Below are 21,362 nucleotides of genomic sequence, written 5' to 3'. Positions count from 1 at the left end.
GACTTTTTTGTGATTTTTTTATTTTATTTGTGTGGCTTTATTTTCTCAAACAAAATTTAATTCAAGTCAAGAAGTCAAGTCAATTGCACACCTCAATACTGCATTAACCATCAACACAACAGCCTCTTCGACATGCCAGAATGAAACAAAACTCAAAAAAGTCGGTCAAGAAAAGACAAAGTAGTAAAGTGATCTATCAAAAAGGCATCTTCAATTCACAAATTAGATAACAGTATTATGTTACAAAGCAGAAGATCCGATAGTATTCAGTAAAGCTAATGTCATTTAGATTAAATTACTTAGATAAAGTAAAACCTAATTTTCTGAGCTGACTGTGATTTTCTTCTCTCAAAAAAGGGCAGTTTATTCAACTCGAACAAAATCCGGTTGAAAAAATGTACTAGGTAATGATGATTGTGCATTTAAAAATAATGCAGTAAAAAGTACTATCTATTGAATCATAAATGTAGTTATGTAGAAAGTAAAAGTTGCTCGTATCTTTGATCTTTGATATCCTTGAGCTTACTTAAGTACAGTAACGAAGTACATTTACACAAATACTTTACACATTTGTGTGAACTTTTGTCCATAATCAGTAGTTCAAACCCAGAGTTTTCTCTCACCTCGACACAAAATATTAAGACAGGTTCGAAATGCTGATGCAAGCTCTTCCCATACTCTGGCGTTTATTATTCCAGAAATATTATTCCGCTTTGTGTTTCAATAGAGCAAGTTAGCAGATTGTGTTGGTTATCGTCTCAGGTTTCATCTCACTTCTAACAGCTCAGTTACAGCTGATGAATACAGGATGTTTCCTGCCAGTGAAAATTGATCGCAGTCTAAGCAGAAGGAAACGATTACTTTTTAGATCTTAAAAATAATGAAGCTGTTTTTACGTCACTGTTTATAGAAGATAAATGGAGAATGCACATTGACACTATACAGATACAAAATAAATAATAAATAAAAGATCAAATCTCCACCATATGTGTTTTTTTTTTTTGCCAAATTGTTGAAAATTCCGGTTAGAAATTCTGACCCTGTGCATGAAAATATGCTTTACATGAATTGGAGTGGAAAATCTCTTAGCTATAGAGCTCTGACCTCAACCCTCTTGAACAAGTTTGGGATGAATTGGAACACAGGCCTCCTCACCTTACCTACAGCAGAACCTGATTTTAATGATGCCCTTGTGAGCACAAATTTCCACAAGCACACTCCAAAATCTAGCAGAACTTCAAGAAGAGCGTAGGTTATTATAACAGTAAATGGGAAATAAATGTGGAATTTGATGTTCAAAATGTACATACGAATCTTGAGGTTAAATATGTACAAAACATTTCTTCATGTTATTGACAATAAGATGAAATCATCATAGAAAATAAGGATGTGATGCATCGATTTATAGAAGTGCGTTGTATTCAATCGCAATGCATCGTTTTCAACATATTTGCATCTGTGAAATAATTTTTTTCAATATAATGATTAGTGGATGTTCTCTACTTTTATTATTTAGAAAGTGATCAATAATTTGTGACCAATATTTTCTCTTTCTCTGGCTCGATCTCTCTGTGAGTCACATAGAATACAGATTAACATGGCAGAGGTAGAGCTGTATCTTCCTGTAGACATAACAGGAAAATAACCTTCTTTTTATTTCATTATTTTACAAGGGCCTGTTTGTTAATGGGCTATGTTTTTGAAGAAAATTGATGATCTGCTGTCAGTCTGAAAGAAAAAAAGAAAAGTGTTTTATCTGTACCACATTGAATTGCTCAGCATTGTATTTTTCGCATTGTATCGCATCGTGTTGAATTGAATCGAAATCGGATTCCGCATCCTAATGGAGAAATCGTGTCGTATCGCATTGGCAGCTGCTTCATATGTATTTTTAATGTGCGCATCAGCCACAGTTATGGAGCTGCACATCCCTAGTCAGAATAATGTACAAAGCAACCCTTTGTAAAGGAAAATGTTTTGGCTTGATGGTGAACTAATGAGACACCAATCAACAGGCTGTTTTAGAATCATATACAGTTCAGGTTCAATGAGAAAAATTTGCCGTATGTTAAAAGTCTCTCTGTAGCACAGTGTTGCTTCGGCCAGAAGGTATTGATTAATCTTCTATAGCAGCAGCTGACATTTGTACTGGCTGCAAGGCAAATCGCAGGATTATATTAATGCACTCATTTTAATACGTTTAGCTTCTCAGGTCCACTTCTCAGTACATGATCCTTTTTTGACGTCTTGGTGGCTGATTGTCTGAGGAGGTTGCAGCTCCGCGGTTAAGGTTCTCGGTTACTGACTGCTCTTGGGGCCCTTGAGCAAGGCCCCTAAACCTAGGGGTTGTCTAGGGGTGCTGTATCATAGCTGACCCTGCGCTCTGACCCCAGCTTCCTAACAATGTTAGGATACGTGAAGAAAGGATTTCACTGTCCTGTGAAATTAATATGACAAAGATAAAGCTCCGTATGTACGTAAGTACTGTACTTGAAGTATGAAGAAACTGAAAATACTCCTGGCCGAATGTATAAGCACAGCTCGGTCATTTCCAAAGAGAGGAGGAGTTTGTTAGTTCTATTACTTTGATTTTTATAACCTTTAAATGGATAACGAATAAGCTAAGAAAATGAATCAGAGGAAGCCTTAGAGAACATTTATCTCTAAAACAGGTCAAATTAAAATGTGTGTGTGCTGAATCCAATGTTTCTGACTTCTCCTCGCAGTCAAATGATTCATAGGCACTACTAAATTATCTGATGGTCACTCCAAAATCTTCCATTCCCACAAGTTCATAAGCCCTGGCTGGTGAAAAGAAAAATCCTAAATGAGAGGAAAACGTTCTACTACCGCAACTGCTACTGTTTTATGAGATCCATATGGATGCCATAAAAAGATGGCTATATACATGAGGCAGACTATTGAAGCAATGAAGTAAATGTCCTTGAAATGTATTGGAGCAGTCTGGGTTATATGGAAGACCATTGTGCTTAGTCTGCAAGTGAATCATAAAAGATTTCGATATGACAATATTTAACCCTCCATTACATGCTCATGGAATCCACCACTTTCACACTCGAAGGGCTGCATTTCTTTCGTTCTTGAGTCGTTATCAATCGGCACGTGTCTGTATTAACCCATTTTTTAAAAGCATTTAAAGCATTATAAAATTTGTCATTACAAAGTCCGTAACAACGTCTAGTGGATGAGCTCTAGTGGGGGAAATGATAAAAAAGAATCAGAGAATCGATGTTTATAAGTAAATGCTGCTGTGAACGATGGTTGCGTCGAACCCTAAAGTTACAGGAATGGCGGATCCGTTTAGCCTGACTCACGCCGTCCCTGTGTCTGTCAGTGTAATGCTGGGTGAAGTGCATTAACGAACAGAGCTACATCACATTGAGAAGAGACACAAGAAGTCACTCGGATGGTTCTCTGATTGAGGGTGGCGTATCGTCTCGCTCGACTTTCCAGCGTAATTATAGATACATAAACGACGTTGCGCCGCTCATTCTTTTAAGTGCCTTTTCCTAATTTGCGTCGATCACAGATTGTACCCAGGTAGCTCACGTTGCTGGGTAACATGGGTCTGAGACATAACATGGATGCAGAGGTAATAGGATGGAACTGCTGGACAAATAAAACGCTTTGCCGACACTGCAAAAATATAAGCGTCTGAATATAAGAAATAAATGCATGATTTCAGAATATACAAACTAGAAACAAGTCAAATGATCTGCCAATGCAAGAAGATAATAACACTTGGCAAGATTTTTTGAATTAAGAATATTATCTAGAATATCTAAAATTCTTAAAATAAGCTTTAAAACACTTATTTCAAGCAGTGGATTTAGTCTAATAAACATTAAACTAGCTTTTTGATTTTTAAGGATTAAGGATACGTGTGTATCGAACCGAAAGCTCTGAACCGCAATTTTTCAGTACGGATACGTGTACTGTTACACCACTACTAACTAAGAAAAAAAAGATAAATAATCTTAATATCAGATTATTAAGATATAAATAAAATAACAAATTTGTTTGGGATTTAAAGAAAGCGTACGACAGGGTGGAGAGAGGAGTTGTGGTATTGTATGAGGAAGTCAGGTGTGTCAGAGAAGTATGTGAGGGTGATGCAGGACATGTATGAGGACAGTGTGACAGCAGTGAAGTGTGCAGTAGGAACGACAGACAGGTTCAAGGTGGAGGTTAGACTGCATCAAGGATTGGCTCTGAGCCCTTTCCTGTTTGTAGTGGTGATGGACATGTTGAAGGACGAGGTCAGACAGGAGTCTCGGTGGACTATGATGTTTGTGGATGATATTGTGATTTGTGGTGAGAGTAGTGAGCAGGTTGAGAAGAGCCTGGAGAGGTGGAGGTACACACTGGAGAGAAGGGGAATGAAAGTCAGTAGGAGTAAGACGGAGTACATGTGTGTGAATAAGAGGGGGGGCAGTGGAGGGGTGCGGTCACAGGGAGAAGAGGTGGAGAAGGTGGAGGAAGAGTGCAGAAAAGAGTGCAGGCAGGGTGAAGTGGGTGGAGAAGAGTGATAGCAGGAGTGATTTGTGATAGAAGAGTATCTGTGAGAGTGAAAGGGAAAGTTTATAGGACTGTGGTGAGACCTGAGATGTTGTATGGTTTAGAGACAGTCGCATTGAGTAAAAGACAGGAGGTGGAGCTGGAGGTAGCAGAGCTGAAGATGTTGAGGTTTTCATTGGGAGGGACAACGATGGACAGGATTAGAAATTAGTTTATTGGGGTCAGCGCATGTGGGACGTTTTGGGAACAAAGTAAGAGAGACCCGATTGAGATGGTTTGGACATGTGTAGAGGAGGGACATGGGGTATATCAGTCGGAGAATGCTGAGGATGGAGCCACCAGGAAGGAGGAAAAGAGGAAGACCAATGACAAGATTTATGGATGTGGTGAGGGAAGACATCTAGGTAGTTGGTTTGAAAGAGGTAGATGTAGAGGATGGGGGGGTGGAGATGGATGATCTGCTGTGGCGACCCCTAATGGTAGCAGCCGAAAGAAGAAGAAGATAACATAATTTTACACAATCTGCTCTTGCTTAGTATTTTATTCTTAAAAAAGATCAATAAGATTTTTATGGCTAGAAATAATATTGTAATTCTTGACTAGATGAGGAGTTTTTGTGGTGGGGATTATGTGTTTATGCACTACGCACGAGGTAAATCACATTTATAGCATGCAATTTTGAACAGGCGGCTTGTGGATGTGAGTAAATTCAGCGTGCATGCGTTGAAAAAAAACGGCCTTCATATTCGGTCATGGCAGAGGAAGAAGTAGAAGAAAAAACTCATGCCGGGCCCCTCATGCTGAGAACAAGCTGTTCATTGGGAAGGGTGTGAGCTTTTCTGTTGACATAGCTGGAGTTTGGCTTGAGGTTAAGGCTTTATTTACCAAAGAGTGAAAGACAAAGAGAAAGCGAGAGGGAGAGAAATCAATGGCTCTCCACTGCTGGAGGACTCCGAAGATCAATGGACACTCAAAAAAAAAAGCCTCTGAAGAAAAAAAAAACAACAACATTGATTGTTCGACTGAAGAAGAAAGAAAAGCAAAGCAAAAATAAGAAGAAAAAAAACACCTGTGCAGATGGAAAATTTACTCGAACCTTCAAGTACTGTGCTTTTCCAGTGTTGCCATTATGGCCTTGCTCTTTTCCTCCTCTCAAAAAAAATCCCTTTAGGATGTTTACTGAACTTGTTTATGAGCTCAAAAGGAACTGGTTCACCAAAAATGAACCTTGAGATGCAGTCAATCAGCCAAGAGAGGCAGTTTCTGGCTCACACTGGTCCACTGAGACTAATGGAGCTAATAAGTTAGCATCACAGGGTGCAGGGCTGTTAGAGAAAACAAACCCTATCACAGCAAAACAGTGGAAAAACATTTGGGTTTAATTCAATAAAAATGTGCAAATCATTTAAATTACTGAAAAGTACATCGAATTTCAGAGAATTCATTCTACATTTTTGTTGCATGTTTTTTATGTTCAGTGATTTTGCCTGATTATGTTGCAGAAGTGGTAAAAAGTTTGGAAACTTTGAGTTTTATCGTTTTTGGGACAAATGCATGTTCCTTTTGTTTCTAAGCAACAAACTACAAAAGTAAAAGACAAAAACATACAAGAATTGGACAGTAAATGACTGTCCTGCCTGTTGTTAGCTCTAAAGAACTTGTGTAAGATAAAGAAAAAGAAAGAAAATGTGATCAGACTTCCTCACCCCACAGCCAAACATGGAGCTGAAAGTGGTTTGGGGTTGTTTTGAAGCAGGGAAAGTTAAAGCGTAATTATAGATTGTTGGTCAGGGATTCCTGAACCAACATGGCAACCATTCCATACTTCCCCATGCATTACCCCATGCAATTCTGTCTGGGCTGCGGTTTATTGGAACCGAGATCACCACAAAGAAAAATAAACAAGACAATAAAGCATATGAAGCTCTGTAAACTTTATTTAAAGAGCAAACACTCATCTGGAGTGAATCAGTCATGGAATGACCTGCCCAGTCACTGCACTTAAATCCTATTGAACTGCTCTGGGATGAACTGATCTTTAATAATAAATCTCCAACTACTGAAGAACACTTCTGGCACAAGGCACGCAAAGGTATTTCAGCTGAATGTTTGGAGAAAGGAACTGTCCGGGTGGCAAGTGTGTGTAAAGCTTTTATTTATGTTAAGGGACAAATGAAATGCACACAAACGAACATGCAGGCGTCTCAAAAACATTTGATACATATCTGTCTGTCTATCTATCTATCTATCTATCTATCTATCTATCTATCTATCTATCTATCTATCTATCTATCTGTCTGTCTGTCTGTCTGTCTGTCTGTCTGTCTGTCTGTCTGTCTGTCTGTCTGTATTTGGAAGCACATAATTGTATAAAATGTAAAATTCCACTTTCTCTTCACTGGAACTAAAAGAGCCCAAACATCTTCCAGCATGACATTGACCATCTGCACAATCTGAGGTTCATGAAAACATGCCATTACAAAGTCTGAAATGGAAGAACTCAAGTGTCCTGCACTGACCTCGATTCCTGCAGAACATGTTTAGAATGAACTGGGGCAAAAACATTACACCAGGCATTCCTGCTAATCATCAGTACTGGGCCTCTGTTGCTTTATGACTGAATAACTACAAATTCCAAGATCCAATTTTTCCCAGATGTTCAGAGGCTGCTAAGGGGTGCACATAATTATGATCATAGTACATTAAGCTCGACAGATTCAATGCTGCATGTTTGATAGACTTCCAGAACGGAGATCATCTTGTCTTTTGATTATGTATTATATCTACTGTGTCAAATAGATATTTTAATCTATTAAGGATGAGAGAGATAGATAGATAGATAAAAGACAGACAGACAGACAGACAGACAGACAGACAGACAGACAGACAGACAGACAGACAGACAGATAGATAGATAGATAGATAGATAGATAGATAGATAGATAGATAGATAGATAGATAGATAGATAGATAGATCTGCATCTACAGACATAGCGTGTGAACTGACTCGTCTTTTAAATGCTAGTCTGTGTGTTAGAAAGTTTTGGAATTCCATTCTTCTACTTCTTGTACCAAAGCAGCAGAGCCAAACACAAAAACTCCATCAGTTTCGTAACACTGAATCTGTACTCGGAAGTAGACGGAGTGATGTCACTCATTTCTCCGACAGATGACAAAACATCCCATTATGCTACGGATTGCCTTCATAGGTCATTAGGCAAGGTGGATATCAGACAGGAGCAGTCAACCCTGCTATGAGAAATGGAGTCATGGATGCCTGCTTCCTCTTTTGTCTCCTTGTCTCTGTATCTTCTCTGCTTTCCTGCTGTTCTCTTTGTTTACTCTATCTTTGACTGGTATTTTTTTAAAACCATGATTTGTCTGAGAATTTTAATGTGTTTTATTCTTTTGATTTAACAAGTGATGAACTTGGATGATTTCGATGTTAAAGATCAAATCACGATGTTTGATTGAAGGAAAAATGTTTTTCGGTAAAGAGGTCTAGCTTTGTGTCAGTTCCAGAGTAGGAGGCATGGCTTTGTGTCAGGCCTAAAGAAGGGGGTGTGGCTTTGTGTCAGGCCTAAAGAAGGTGTGGCTTTGTGTCAGTTCCAGAGTAGGAGGCATGGCTTTGTGTCAGGCCTAAAGAAGGAGGTGTGGCTTTGTGTCAGACCCAAAACAGGAGAGAGGTGTGGCTTTTTGTCAGGCCTAAAGAAGGGGGTGTGGCTTTGTGTCAGACCCAAAACAGGAGAGAGGTGTGGCTTTGTGTCAGGCCCAAAAAAGGGGGTATGGTTTTGTGTCAGACCCAGGAAAGGAGGTGTGGCTTTGTGTCAGACCTAAAAAAAGGAGGTGTGGCTTTGTGCCAGGCCCAAAGAAAGAGGTGCGGCTTTGTGTCAGACCCAGAAAAGGAGGTGTTGCTTTGGGTCAGGCCCAAAGAAGGAGGTGTGGCTTTGTGTCAGACCCAGAAAATGCGGGTGGTTTGCGTCAAAACCCAAGATTAGTTTATTAGATTATTTGCATTCATAACTATCTGAAATTATTTATCCAATATTATATGGACAAAAATAACGGCATACACAATTGTTAATGGTTGTCTTTGGGTGCAGTAGCATTAAGTTTTCTCTTCATTTTAATGAAGAAACCTGACAAAGCCACCTCCATCATGATATGCTTTACATGAGTTGGAGTGGAAGATCTCGAGATCTTCTAGATCTCGAGATCTTCCACTCTAGGGTTGGAGTTCTCCAGAAGATCTCCAGAGATCTGACCTCCTTATTGAACACTTTTGGGATGAATATGAATGCTGACTGCACCCCTCACCTCACCTCACCTCACCTCACCTACATCAGTACTTGACTCTATCAACACCCTTCTTGTGGCTGAATTTCAACAAAAATCTAGTGGAACATCTTTCCTGAAAAGTGTTGGTTATTATAAGAGCAAACTGGGATGAAATGTGGAACGGGATGTACAAAAAGTTTTTTTTCCCTCACCGCTAAGATATCAAGCTTCACTTCATCTCATTCTAAATGTACAGTGGGATTCTTAATTCCATTATATCCTTAATTTTTTTATTCAAATATATTTCGTGATAAATAATTTTTATTTTGTCCTCTCTCGGTTCTTTCCGCGCTCAGAAAACGCACCTTAGCTATGAAGAACAGAAAACTCCTGAGACCTTCGAAATAGATGGACCCTTGGCTACGACAAAAGTGCAGCAGAACGTAAATCTGAAGATCCTCCCCGCTGCGAATCCTCAGCATCTGCACCGAGAGAGAGACAAACAATAGCGAGCTACTGTAGCGGAGGAGTCTCAGCGTGAGTCCCTGAGCGCTGGTGGGTGGAAGGACGAGACGGTGGTGCCATACAGAGGCTATTAAACGAGGAGGAAGAAGACGACTTAAAGTCCAACGCAAAGCCATCAGCACGGTTCACCGACTTCCTGTTTACGGCCATGTTTACAGCATCTGAGCCCGCCGCTTGTTAGGCTGCCTAGGACTCCTTCTGCTTTAGTTCTTGTCAAATGCTTTGGAGTTTCTAACCCTAGACCTTTCCCCCTTGAGATTCGTTTTCTAAGGATTCTTCTCTGGGTTCTTACAAAGAATCCGAGTTGGGTGTCACATTTTTAAAAAACACAGTTCTTTTTTTTTGCTGTATATGTGTCTCTGGTTCCCCCTTGTTACACAACAAATGTTTTAGATGTCGGCCCCCCTGGGACGAGATAAGACCCGGAGAGGCGTACAAGCTGGAACACATTGCGCAACACGCTTCAGGTAGAACTTTATCGATAAAATAAAAATGTTAGCAAATGCTTGCTTTTTTTTTTTAAAAGCATTGCAATTAACATTGCAAGGAAGCTAATGTAGCTAGCAAAGCATCACTTCTACCGTCTCATGAAAAGACATCGTTAGGCTAAGCAATGCTAAATATGTCCATAAACTAGCAGAGCCACTTTTACATTAAACCTACATTAAAAAAGGATCGTTATCACATCCTGTTGCGTTGATGTCACAAAACTAGATTCTGGATGTGCTTCAGGGAGGATTCAGAGCTTCGGGCGAGGGAGACTTCCATTAGCGCTAAGCTGTATTAGCATGAGGGAATGATCAAAAAATAAGTACAAGAATGTACAAAAAAAGAGTGTTTCTCAAATATTTGACATTACAGAAGTGCAGACATACACTATATAGCCATGAATACATATTCTGAGTTTTGATCCAACAACCAAGTGGTAGCTTGAGCTATCATTTCTGCTCCCGCTGTAATGTTGAAGCGTTTGGCAAAAATAAGAGTCAGAATTGCAAGAAATTAAGCCGCAATTAGGCAAACTTCTTTTTTCAATGTGATGGAATCAGGCTTCTATTATTCATTTGTTTGTTTCTTTGATTGTTAATTATTTATTTATTAATTTTTTTTACAAGATAATTCCCCCTAAAACCTGATGTAAACATTGAATTTACACTGATGGCATTTGGCAGATGCCCTTTTTTTTCAGAGCGACTTTCACTTATCCAATACAAAAGAACATTTGAGGTTTAAGCTCCTTGCTCAAAGGCCCAGTAATGGTAGCTTGGTGGGATTTGACCTTGCAATCAGAAGTTCAAAATCTTAACCACATCCTCATAGACAGTGGAAGATTGATTGAGAAAACAAAAAATAAGACTCAATCTAATCCAAAAGCCTGAGTCGGTAGAAATCTTCGAGCTGTGATGCAGAGTTTTCAGAAGCGAAGATTCCTGGAGTGCAGAACTTGCCAAACAGAAGAGCTTATTTTTTTGCGTTATTTATCAATGCAGTTTCGAGGAAGCTCAAGCCTCCACTGTAATGCTTCAGCAAATCCTTGCCTCGTCTTTATGCTCCACGAAACTAGCGGTTTCCCTGCCGGAATGTAATTTTCAGCAATCTTAGACACTCCTGTTGATCGCCACACTGACAGAGGTGGAATGGAAAGTGTGCGAGCGCCAGCACTGAATAATGATACGGTACGGGAGACACGTGGAAACGAGATGCGTCAACACACTGATGAAACACTCGGAGGGTGTAAACCGCCTCTGCCTTTTTAAGGCCTCGCTGAGCTTTTTTGAACGTGTGTGTGTGTGTGTGTGTGTGTGAGAGAGAGACATCTAAACAGTGTTTTCCTCTTTTACAAAACCCACGATTTTTCTCATGCTAAAAATACAGACTTTAACTTTAAGCTGTTCTGTTGAGTAATGCTAAGCACGCCACCAATCCATGAACACCCCAAATATTCCAAGCCAAGTATTAGAATTACCAAAATGAACTAAACGTTATATGTATGTGAAAATTTTTAGACACCTGACCATAAGTTTGGTATGTGCATCCTATTTTGAGCATCCGATTCCACATTTAGTGCGCATTTTCTGTTAGAATAACCTTCACTCTGCTGGGAAGATGTTTCACTGGATTGTGTGGAGATTCATTCAGCTACAAAGGGTGTGAGTAAAGTCAGGTAGTGATGTAGGTGACAAGATGAAGAGGCTTGGGTGCAGTCAGCGTTCACATTCATCTTAAAGGCTTTCAATCGGGTTTGTATCTCTATGGAGACCAAAAACCTCACTTCCTTACATGAACAAATGACCGTTGAAATGGTCTATAGCAGGAGATCTTCCATGACAAACCATGTAAAGCATATGTTCATGTAGCTGGTTTTGAAAAGTTTTGGGTCTTCTAGTTCAAGTGAAGGGAAATTTCATGCAAATGCATCCTAAGACGTCCTATACAATTGGGTATATACAACCTTTGTTGGACTTTGGCTCTGAAGGTCATGTGTTCAAATCCAAGCCACACCAAGCTGCCACTCCTGGGCCCCTGAGCAAAGCCCCTAACCACATAGCTGCTCAGTTTTATGAATAAGATAAATGTAAGTCTCTCTGAACAATGGCATCTGTTAAATGCTATAAATGTAAATACAAATATGGCTGGGTGTCCCGATACTTTTGACGATATATTATATGTTGATCAAATCATTTTTACAAAGTTCAAAGGAATGCAATTTAAACATTTTAAAATGAGAGCTAAAACTTAACAATCTCCTCCACATTCTGTGGTAAAATCAATATACAACTAACGCAATTGTTTTGCTAACACAGTCATGTGATCTTATCTACAGGCTAACGCTACAAAACAACCACAGCTTACAGGCTGCATTTCAAAAGCGAAAATGTTGGCATATGCTAAATAAAACGATCGGATTGTTTCTGACACGTTCACAGGAAAGAAATATCAATACCGTGTTTAGCTACAGTTTAAAGAGCACTTGGATGTAAAAAGGAAAACGTTAGCAGAAGACATTCTTCTAATGAAGCAAGAGAACATTCCCACATCTTTCTTAGCAAGAGTCAAAATTTAAACAGATTGCTTTTCAGCCTGTAGATGGATAAATGAGCATTAGCATAATGATTAGCCGCAGGGTTATTTTACAAGCTACGTTTTAGCTAGCCTTAAGATCCTGTAACATGCAGGTATTCCAAGATGTACAGAAAAACTGCATTAAACAGCTGAATTACACACAGATGGAATATACAGAGCCTTGGCTTGATGTTAATATATGTTTTTGCCTGCAGGTTGGAGTGCAAAGTGTTATAGCTTGTTGCTAAGCTACTTGACTAATTTGCTAGATTAATGGCTAAAACAAAGGGTTAAATACACCAGACTGAAATCTGATAATGAGCTGAAGTATGTGTGTGTAATAAGCAGGCATACGGTCGTATATTTATGTGCATGTGTGTGGGATGCTTAAGAACCCACGCTGGGGAAACACTGATGTTTTTTTTTTTTCCACCAAGCCTCTGTTCCAGCATTAGGCCATCACAGCATAGCCATAATCACATCAAGAAGACACACACTAATCACCTCCAAAGCCTCCTTCTGACAAGAGTCATCGAATGGGGCGGCTAATATATGCTAAGCTGCTTAGTGTGGGTCTTGTACCCATCCCTGAAGCCTCTCCTACAATCCTTAATGCATTTTAAGGAGGAGAACCGGGTTCTCTCAATGGCCTTCGGTTTGAATCTCTTTTTAGCAGGCTGACGCTCAAGATGGATCACATTTGATAAAAAAAAAAACAAAATGACAAATTCAATTAACAGGATTGAACTTGATGAGGAGAAAAAGGGAGTGTCCTGAAGGCTAGTGGTTGATATATGGGTACTTACTGAAAGCAAATTCTGTAAGTAAGATTGATCACATGTACAGTATGGACAAAAAGTAACGGATCACCTGACCTTTCCTGCCATAAGTGGTTCTTCTCCAAACTGTTACCACAAAACTGCAGGCACTCAATTGTACAGGACGTCTTTAGATGCGATATAATACAATTTTGCGTTTACTTGAACATGGAAATTCAAACATGCTCCAGCATGGCAATGCCCTTGTGCACAAAGTGAGCTCCTTGAAGATCTGGTTTGCATGCTTTAGAGAGGAAGATCTTCTGCTATAGATCTCTGATCTCAACCCTATTGAAAATTTTGGAAATAAATGTGAACACTGACTGCACCCCAGAACTCCTCACCTTCTCACCTACATTAGTACCTGACTTTACTCACACTATTGTGGCTGATGAACACAAATGTCCGTAAGCACACTCCAAAATTTAGTGGAACATCTTCCTGAAGAGTGGAGGGAATTATAGGAGTAAATTGTGACTAAAAGTGGAATGCGATGCTCAAAAAGCTCATAACATACTTATGACCAGGTGTCCGCAAACTTTTGCCAAAATAGTGTAGCTTTAGACAATGCTTGACATTGAGTTGATTTGAACCTTAAACATAAAAGCATAGGAACCGTAACATTTGAAATTGTGGAAATAATAAATGGCAGGAGAATACATTCTGTAGCATGATCCTCAAAAAACATTGAAAAAACTGAACCCAATGGTCAGGAGAAAAAAAACCTTGATTGTGGTAGAATGTGGAAGGTGGTAGCTAGTACTTAAGGCATTAAGTTCAACTCTCAGCCACACCAAGCTGCCACTCCTGGGTCCCTGAGCAAGGCCCTTTGCTCTATTGCTGCTCAGTTGTATGATCCGGATAAGATAAGGACATCTGCCAAATGGCATTAATGTAAATGTTAATACTACTGGACTTCAAAAAGTACTCTGTCCATCTGGAAGATCCTTTATAGGTTTTATGCTGAACCCAATAAGAACGTGTTATGTACCCAATTGTACATGGTTCCAAATGAAAAAATTGGTAAGCGGTTTTGCAAAATTATTTCCATCTATCTTTTGAAGAACAATTGAGAAACTCTTTTTGTAAGCATGTGCAAACTCAGGACCCTGGAGGTATTAGACCCTGGGGCCATGAGGACCAAGAGGTTTCATTTTTATGGAAAAGGACCTGTGTTCCAAGGATCCTTGAGGGCAAATAGGATTAGGGAGATGTGTGGCTTATCATAAACCTTAAAATGGAGTTTCTTTTGTATAGAAAATTTGATTGCAAGAAGCCCCCAAACCAGAGTATACTGGGATTATCAGGTGAAGAGAATATTGAATTCTGGAAAGGCTAAGGAGCTCCTCACTAGATTTTCAGTAAAATAGTTTTCCTGTCAAAAATGTTTCTAACAAGAAAATATTTTGCAAGATAAGATCATTAAATATAGAAAATTCCAGAAACCATGGACACAAAGCTCCCTGAAACTCTTAGACATACTAATCAATACATATGAATTAGAATTAAAACAAAGTAGTTGAGAATCTTTTGCTCAAAAAATATTGTTTTACAAATGGTAGGAAATAAGGCTTTTGATGCTTAAAGATCTGAAAGATCGAGGGTTATAAGTTCTTAGGAATATGGAAGCTAATGAAACCAAGAGCCATTTCAACCAAGGGCCATTTAGTGCTGTCCTTTTGGGGACAAGATGAGATTAAAACATAGAACCTATTGGATAATTTCCTGGAAGATTTAAACACAAACCCTAGAAAGATAGATTCAGAAGAATAAGACCCTAGAAATATGGGATCATTGTTTCTGCAGGTTTTACCGAGTCAAATTTCTGACTTTTTAAGACTTTTTTATGACCATTAAGAATATACCTAATACCTATATCAGGACATTACAACACACACACACACACACACAAATACATTGTTGAAACCCTTAACCAGCCCTAATTCGTATTTTTTTAAGCCAAGTATTTCTGAACTTGCACTTCCCTGTAGCTGAAACATAAAATCCATTTTAAGTCTGTGGTTCAAGCCAAGAAAGATTTGCCCCAATAACAGAAAGCTGATTGGCTGTTGAATGTTGGTCTCATTTGTAGTTGTTAAACAAGATATTTGGACCAGCGAAAGAAAGAACTACAACATCACAGAAACAACTGGGAGCATTTCAGTGAACATTAGAGGAAGAATTACATGGACATCAGAAAATTAAGACCTGTTTGAAATGGAACCTAGAAAAAACCTTTTAAAGCCAAAAATTTAGATTTTTTTAGTTTTTTAGACTTCTTAAGACCCTGCAAAAACCCTGAGGATTATGGGACAAAATAGCAATGGGAATATTTCACAGTGGTGAATGAAGTACAAAACCATGTAGTTGAGTTAAAGTAGAGCAACACAGTAAAATCTACTCCAGTAAAAGTCAAATTGCTCGCTTTAAACTTTCACTCGAGTAAATGTACCTAAGGTACTATGATTTATTATGGCTATAATGTTCCTATTCTCTTTTTTTTTCTAATCAACTTAGTTTATGTGAAAATATTATGTTCCTTTTAACACACTGATCTATTAATAGAATGATATTAATGAGTCAAACACTGATTGATTTCTATTACAGTTATCATGAGCCCAAAACCTTAAAAAAACCCCCGCAAAAACAAGGTTGCGTGTGTTGTGGCGAGTTCGAGTCTGGAGTTTTTTCCATCATTTTTCTCTCAAAATGTTCTGCTTGTTGTTGAACTGATGCTGAACTGTAAGTAAGTAGATACACCAAGCGCCAATCAACAAGGAACAAGTTTAAAACAGAGCGTGCTCTCGATCCTGATCGGTGGCTTGCTGTGTGTTTTTATCCGATAAAATGTAGTTGAGTAAAAGGGAAGATATTTGACTTTGAAATGTAGTGAAGTTAAAGTTTCCCAAATGGAAAACGTCTGTAAAGTACAGATACAGATACGCAAAAAATCTACTTATGTACAGTAACGAATTACACTTTTTTACTGTCTACTAGTGATATAGGACCTGGAAACATACGGGCCAAGAAACTAAGAACTATGTGAACAAAGAAGCACCAATGATTGGACAGTGGATCATTAATAAAATTCTTAGTTGTCCTTTCGTAAACAAATTAAAAATAGAGCCTTATAGCAGCACCATCAGCAAGACGGAATATTATTTGTCCAAGTAAATCCTTTGAGAAAAGCCTTTTTTTTTAGAGGATCTCGAAACTCTTGAGGGGACATCACAAGAAATAAAACAGGAGCGCAAACACACTTACGCTAACGAGCATCTGCGGAAAAGGTCCTCGAGAGTTCTCCGGCACGTTGATTGGAGGAATGACCCAGTCTCGCTTCTGCCGTGAGTTCTGTCTCCGAGGAAACTCGATGACAACTTCCTGAGTCCCGGTGTCCTCTTGTCCTCGTGCCATGTAATTACCTGTCATTTCCTGTAAAATACAAAGGCACAAGGTGCACGGATGAGTAACGTGAGGAGGTCAGCGGAGAAAAGCGTGTGATGAACTTCTCCCGGTAGTCGGGAGATGGACGCAGTTTCTCTTCGTCATCTTGTCGTTTAAAAGCTGTAAACATCACCACCGCTGGATTTGAAATTTACGTTCCTGCCATCGCCGGCCAGGGATGCCGCGGACGCCGCCAGGAAGCTGTCAGTTCCTGCTTTTGGTTTTTCGCCTCTTGTTCTAAATGTAGTCACAAATCTTGCAGTATTGTCTTCATACCTATCAGAAGCTTCTGATGAATTTTGGGAGCTGCTTAGCATATTTTAACCTTCCTCCCATTTATTTATTTATATTTTTTTTGCAGATCAGACCAACTCTTCCGACATGCCTATGTGCCTGTGTCACCCACTAAAAATAAATCAGTATTCTCTTGAATCTCTGCCATTAGATTTCGCTCAGCCAGCCAGCTCAAATCCAATTTTGTCCAATAATGACTAAATGGGTTATAACTTGTCATTGATATGTTCCATTTTCATAAAGTCTGGGGGACATTTTCATCCTGTCCAATGCTTTTAACTGGCAATTAACTGTACAGCTGTAAATCCACTGTATAATCACCTTTACAGTCAATTTGGAATTATGATTCTATTAAGTCATTAAAAAAAGCTTCGGTGCTTGGACCCCGGCGATCGCTGCGAATGGTGAATACATTATACATGCAGAATGAACTAATAATAGGCTTTTTTTTCTGGAGCATTTATTTGTAATATGGTTGAAATTAGATGTGTTTCCATCGGTAAGGTTCCTATACAACTCACTGTGGACATTCCCGTATGGACCATGCTCATGTCCCCCAATTTCATTACACTCCTACTTTATAGGTAAACATCAGTTCCCATCAGACACAAACCAAACCGCATGGATAATAAAGTTTCTATTATTTTCAATTCTGTGCATTGTTTAGTTATTTATTCCCAGTTAACTGTTTATTTTATATTTATTACATGATCTCGTTCATATCCACAGGGCTTCAGAAACCACTTAAAATGCAAAACAGGGAAAGTAGGTCATTTGTGTCATCATTTATCCCCTGAAAAATCTTTTCTATGACAGTTTGTGTTCTTTTTCTTCTATCTATACATCTATCCATTTCTCTATCCATTCAATCCATATATATATATATATATATCTCTTTTTTTTTTTTTCATTAATTTATTCATCAGTTCACACGCCATATCTGTAAATGCAGATCGATCGATCGATCGATCGATCGATCTATCTATCTATCTATCTATCTATCTATCTATCTATCTATCTATCTATCTATCTATCTATCTATCTATCTATCTATCTATCTTTTCATTCCAGATCTCTAGATGTACTGTGTATTCACAACTGAACACACACACACACTCACTCTCTCTTTCATACCTATCTATCCATACCTCCATTCACTGATTTATCATTTAATTTATTCATTTATTCATTTATTCTATCTATCTATCTATCTATCTATCTATCTATCTATCTATCTATCTATCTATCTATCTATCTATCTATCTATCTATCTATCTATCTATCTATCATTTCTTTATTAAATATGTTATGAAGAAGTCTTCCTCTTTCTCTCTATATCCTTCCTGCTCTCTCTCCCTCTCTCTCTCTTTCTCACTCTATCCTTCCTTCTATCCTTCTTTCTATTTCCCTGGTACCTGTAGAGGTTTTACACATAGTTTCAGTAATAGGTATTCATCAGTGTCTTGGGAGTCCAAACAAGGCAGTGTGTGTGTGTGTGTGTGTGTGTGTGTGTGTGTGGGTGTATGTGTGTGTGTGTGTGTGTATGTATGTGTGTCCCTGCTGAGTGCAGGTTAAGTACATCTACAGGTATATATAATAGCAGTGTTACACTTTCTCCCTGAGGTGCACCGACATTCATTTGTTTTCATGGGTCTGTTGTGGAAACCCCCAGAGTGAATGAGAATGAAGAGAGAGAGAGAGAGAGAGAGAGAGAGAGAGAGAGTATGTGTGTGCATGTGTGTGAGAGAGTATATATATATATATATATATATATATATATATATATATATATATATATATATATATATATATATAGACATGTATGTATATGAAAAGGAAGACAAGGAAATGAAGTGCTTTATTTTATAGAGCGGCCGTCATAACAGGAAACGTCAATCTCCTCCTCTTTAGCCGAAACCGTTCCTGTCCTGTCCATATTTGACGACTTTGATATTAAATATGTACATTAAATATTGAAAATTAGGATGTAAATGTTTTATATTCCCTCCGCTTAACTCACAAAGTCACCTCAGATCAACCTGCCAAATATCTGCACTATGGAAATGAGCTGTGTGATGGAGAAGAAGAAGAAGAAGAAGAAGAAGAAGAAGAAGAAGATGGAGAGTACAACATGCAAACCCAGAATGACAATAATTCAAATAACATCATTGGAAAAAAAGAAGAACAGAGGAAAAATAAATCGAAAGGGAAGAACAAAAGGGGACAGAACAAAGAAAGCAAATAAGTAAGGAGGAAGAAAGATACATTAGGGGAAAAGAACTGAAAGAGAAAAGAAAAGGAAAAATTATACGAAGGAAAGAAGGAAGGAAGGAATAGGATGAAAGAAAGAAAGAAAGAAAGAAAGAAAGAAAGAAAGAAAGAAAGAAAGAAAGAAAGAAAGAAAGAAAGAAAGAAAGAAGAACTGAAATAAAAAATAACAATAGAAGGAATGATAAAACGAGTGTATAATGTAGAAAAATGGAGATGGAAGGAAGAACGTTAGGAAGGAAGGTAGAAAAGAGAGAAATACATCAACAAGAAAAATAAAACTGAAAGGGATAAATGAAAATTGAAGAATAAAAATACGGTATACTGATTACATATTAACCCTCTGTGAATCTGGAGTCCTGGGAATGCTAGGAATATTTGTCAGGAAACAGGAATTCAGACACACAGTCACACACTCATGCACACAGTCACACAATCTCATACACAAACTCACACACTCTCATACACACGGTCACACAATCTCATACACAAACTCACACACTCTCATACACAGTCACACAATCTCATTCACACAGTCACACACTCATACACAAACTTACACACACTCATACACTTAGTCACACACTCATACACACAGTCACACACTCATACACTTAGTCACACACTCATACACCCAGTCACACTCTCATACACTCAGTCACACACTCATTTACACAGTCACACTCTCAAACACACAGTTACACACTCATTTACACAGTCACACTCTCATACACACAGTCACACACTCATTTACACAGTCACACTCATACACACAGTCACACTCTCATACACACAGTCACACACACTCATTCACACAGTCACACACTCTCATACACACAGTCACACACTCATACACACAGTCACACACTCTCATACACTCAGTCACACACTCATTTACACAGTCACACACTCTCATACACACAGTCACACACACACAGTCACACACTCTTTACACAGTCACACTCTCATACACACAGTCACACACTCATACACACAGTCACACACTCTCATACACAGTCACACACTCATTACACAGTCACACACTCTCATACACACAGTCACACACTCATACACACACAGTCACACACTCATTTACACAGTCACACTCTCATACACACAGTCACACACTCATTTACACAGTCACACTCTCATACACACAGTCACACACACACTCATTTACACAGTCACACACTCTCATACACACAGTCACACACACTCATTCACACAGTCACACTCTCATACACTCAGTCACACACACACACACTCATTCACACAGTCACACACTCATACACACAGTCACACACTCATACACACAGTCACACACTCATTTACACAGTCACACACACTCATTACACAGTCACACACTCATACACACAGTCACACACTCTCATACACACAGTCACACACTCTCACACAGTCACACACTCATTCACACAGTCACACACTCTCATACACACAGTCACACTAATACACACACTTACACAATCATGCACACAATCACCCACTCATACACAAACTCACACTCATACACAGTCACACACTTATACACACACTCATACACAAACTTATACACTTACACTAATTCACATTCATACACAAATTTACACTCATACAAACACAGTCACACACACACACACACACACACACACACAAACACACACTCACACAGTCAAACACTCTAACACAATCACACACACTCTTACACAGTCACACACACACTCACAGTCATATCTAAATAAAAATCAGAAGCAGGAATGTTTTTGTGTGTAACGGGAATATTAATGTGTCCTACATGTCTGAGTGTCGCATTTAAAATCTCCAATACGGTTCCTAAACTACACCCAGAGAACATCACGGCCTACACACCACACCTGCAGCACAGCTGGCACAGCTGGCCCAGTCATCCAGATGTGCACCTGGCCAGATTAATCTGTTGGATCTTTATTCTACGTTTACTTAATACACAAGCCAGTCAAGCTCGGAGCCAGAACACACACACACACACACACACACACACACACACACACACACACACACACACACAGTCCCTGTTCAGAGAGATGTACTGCTAAAGATTTGAGTAAGTGGAGCAAAGAGGGAGGAAACTTATCAGGTGATCAGGTGTGTGTGTGT

The 21,362-nt window shown here is 38.9% G+C and overlaps 1 protein-coding gene across 2 annotated transcripts in view; it reads right to left on the bottom strand.

Moving 5' to 3' along the window:
- LOC124399035 (cadherin-4-like) overlaps positions 1–21,362 on the bottom strand; it is a 356,413-nt gene that overhangs the window by 65,098 nt on the left and 269,953 nt on the right. For both annotated transcript variants that reach the window (XM_046869681.1, XM_046869682.1), the window contains one exon: positions 16,488–16,655. In XM_046869681.1, the coding sequence (XP_046725637.1) occupies positions 16,488–16,655 (168 nt within the window). The remainder of the gene's footprint in view (positions 1–16,487; positions 16,656–21,362) is intronic.

The sequence above is a fragment of the Silurus meridionalis genome, chromosome 16 (genome assembly GCF_014805685.1).
Source record: "Silurus meridionalis isolate SWU-2019-XX chromosome 16, ASM1480568v1, whole genome shotgun sequence".
Lineage (NCBI taxonomy): Eukaryota > Metazoa > Chordata > Actinopteri > Siluriformes > Siluridae > Silurus > Silurus meridionalis.
The sequence above is the reverse complement of the archived record's forward strand: the minus strand, read 5'-3'. Positions and strand labels throughout refer to the sequence as shown.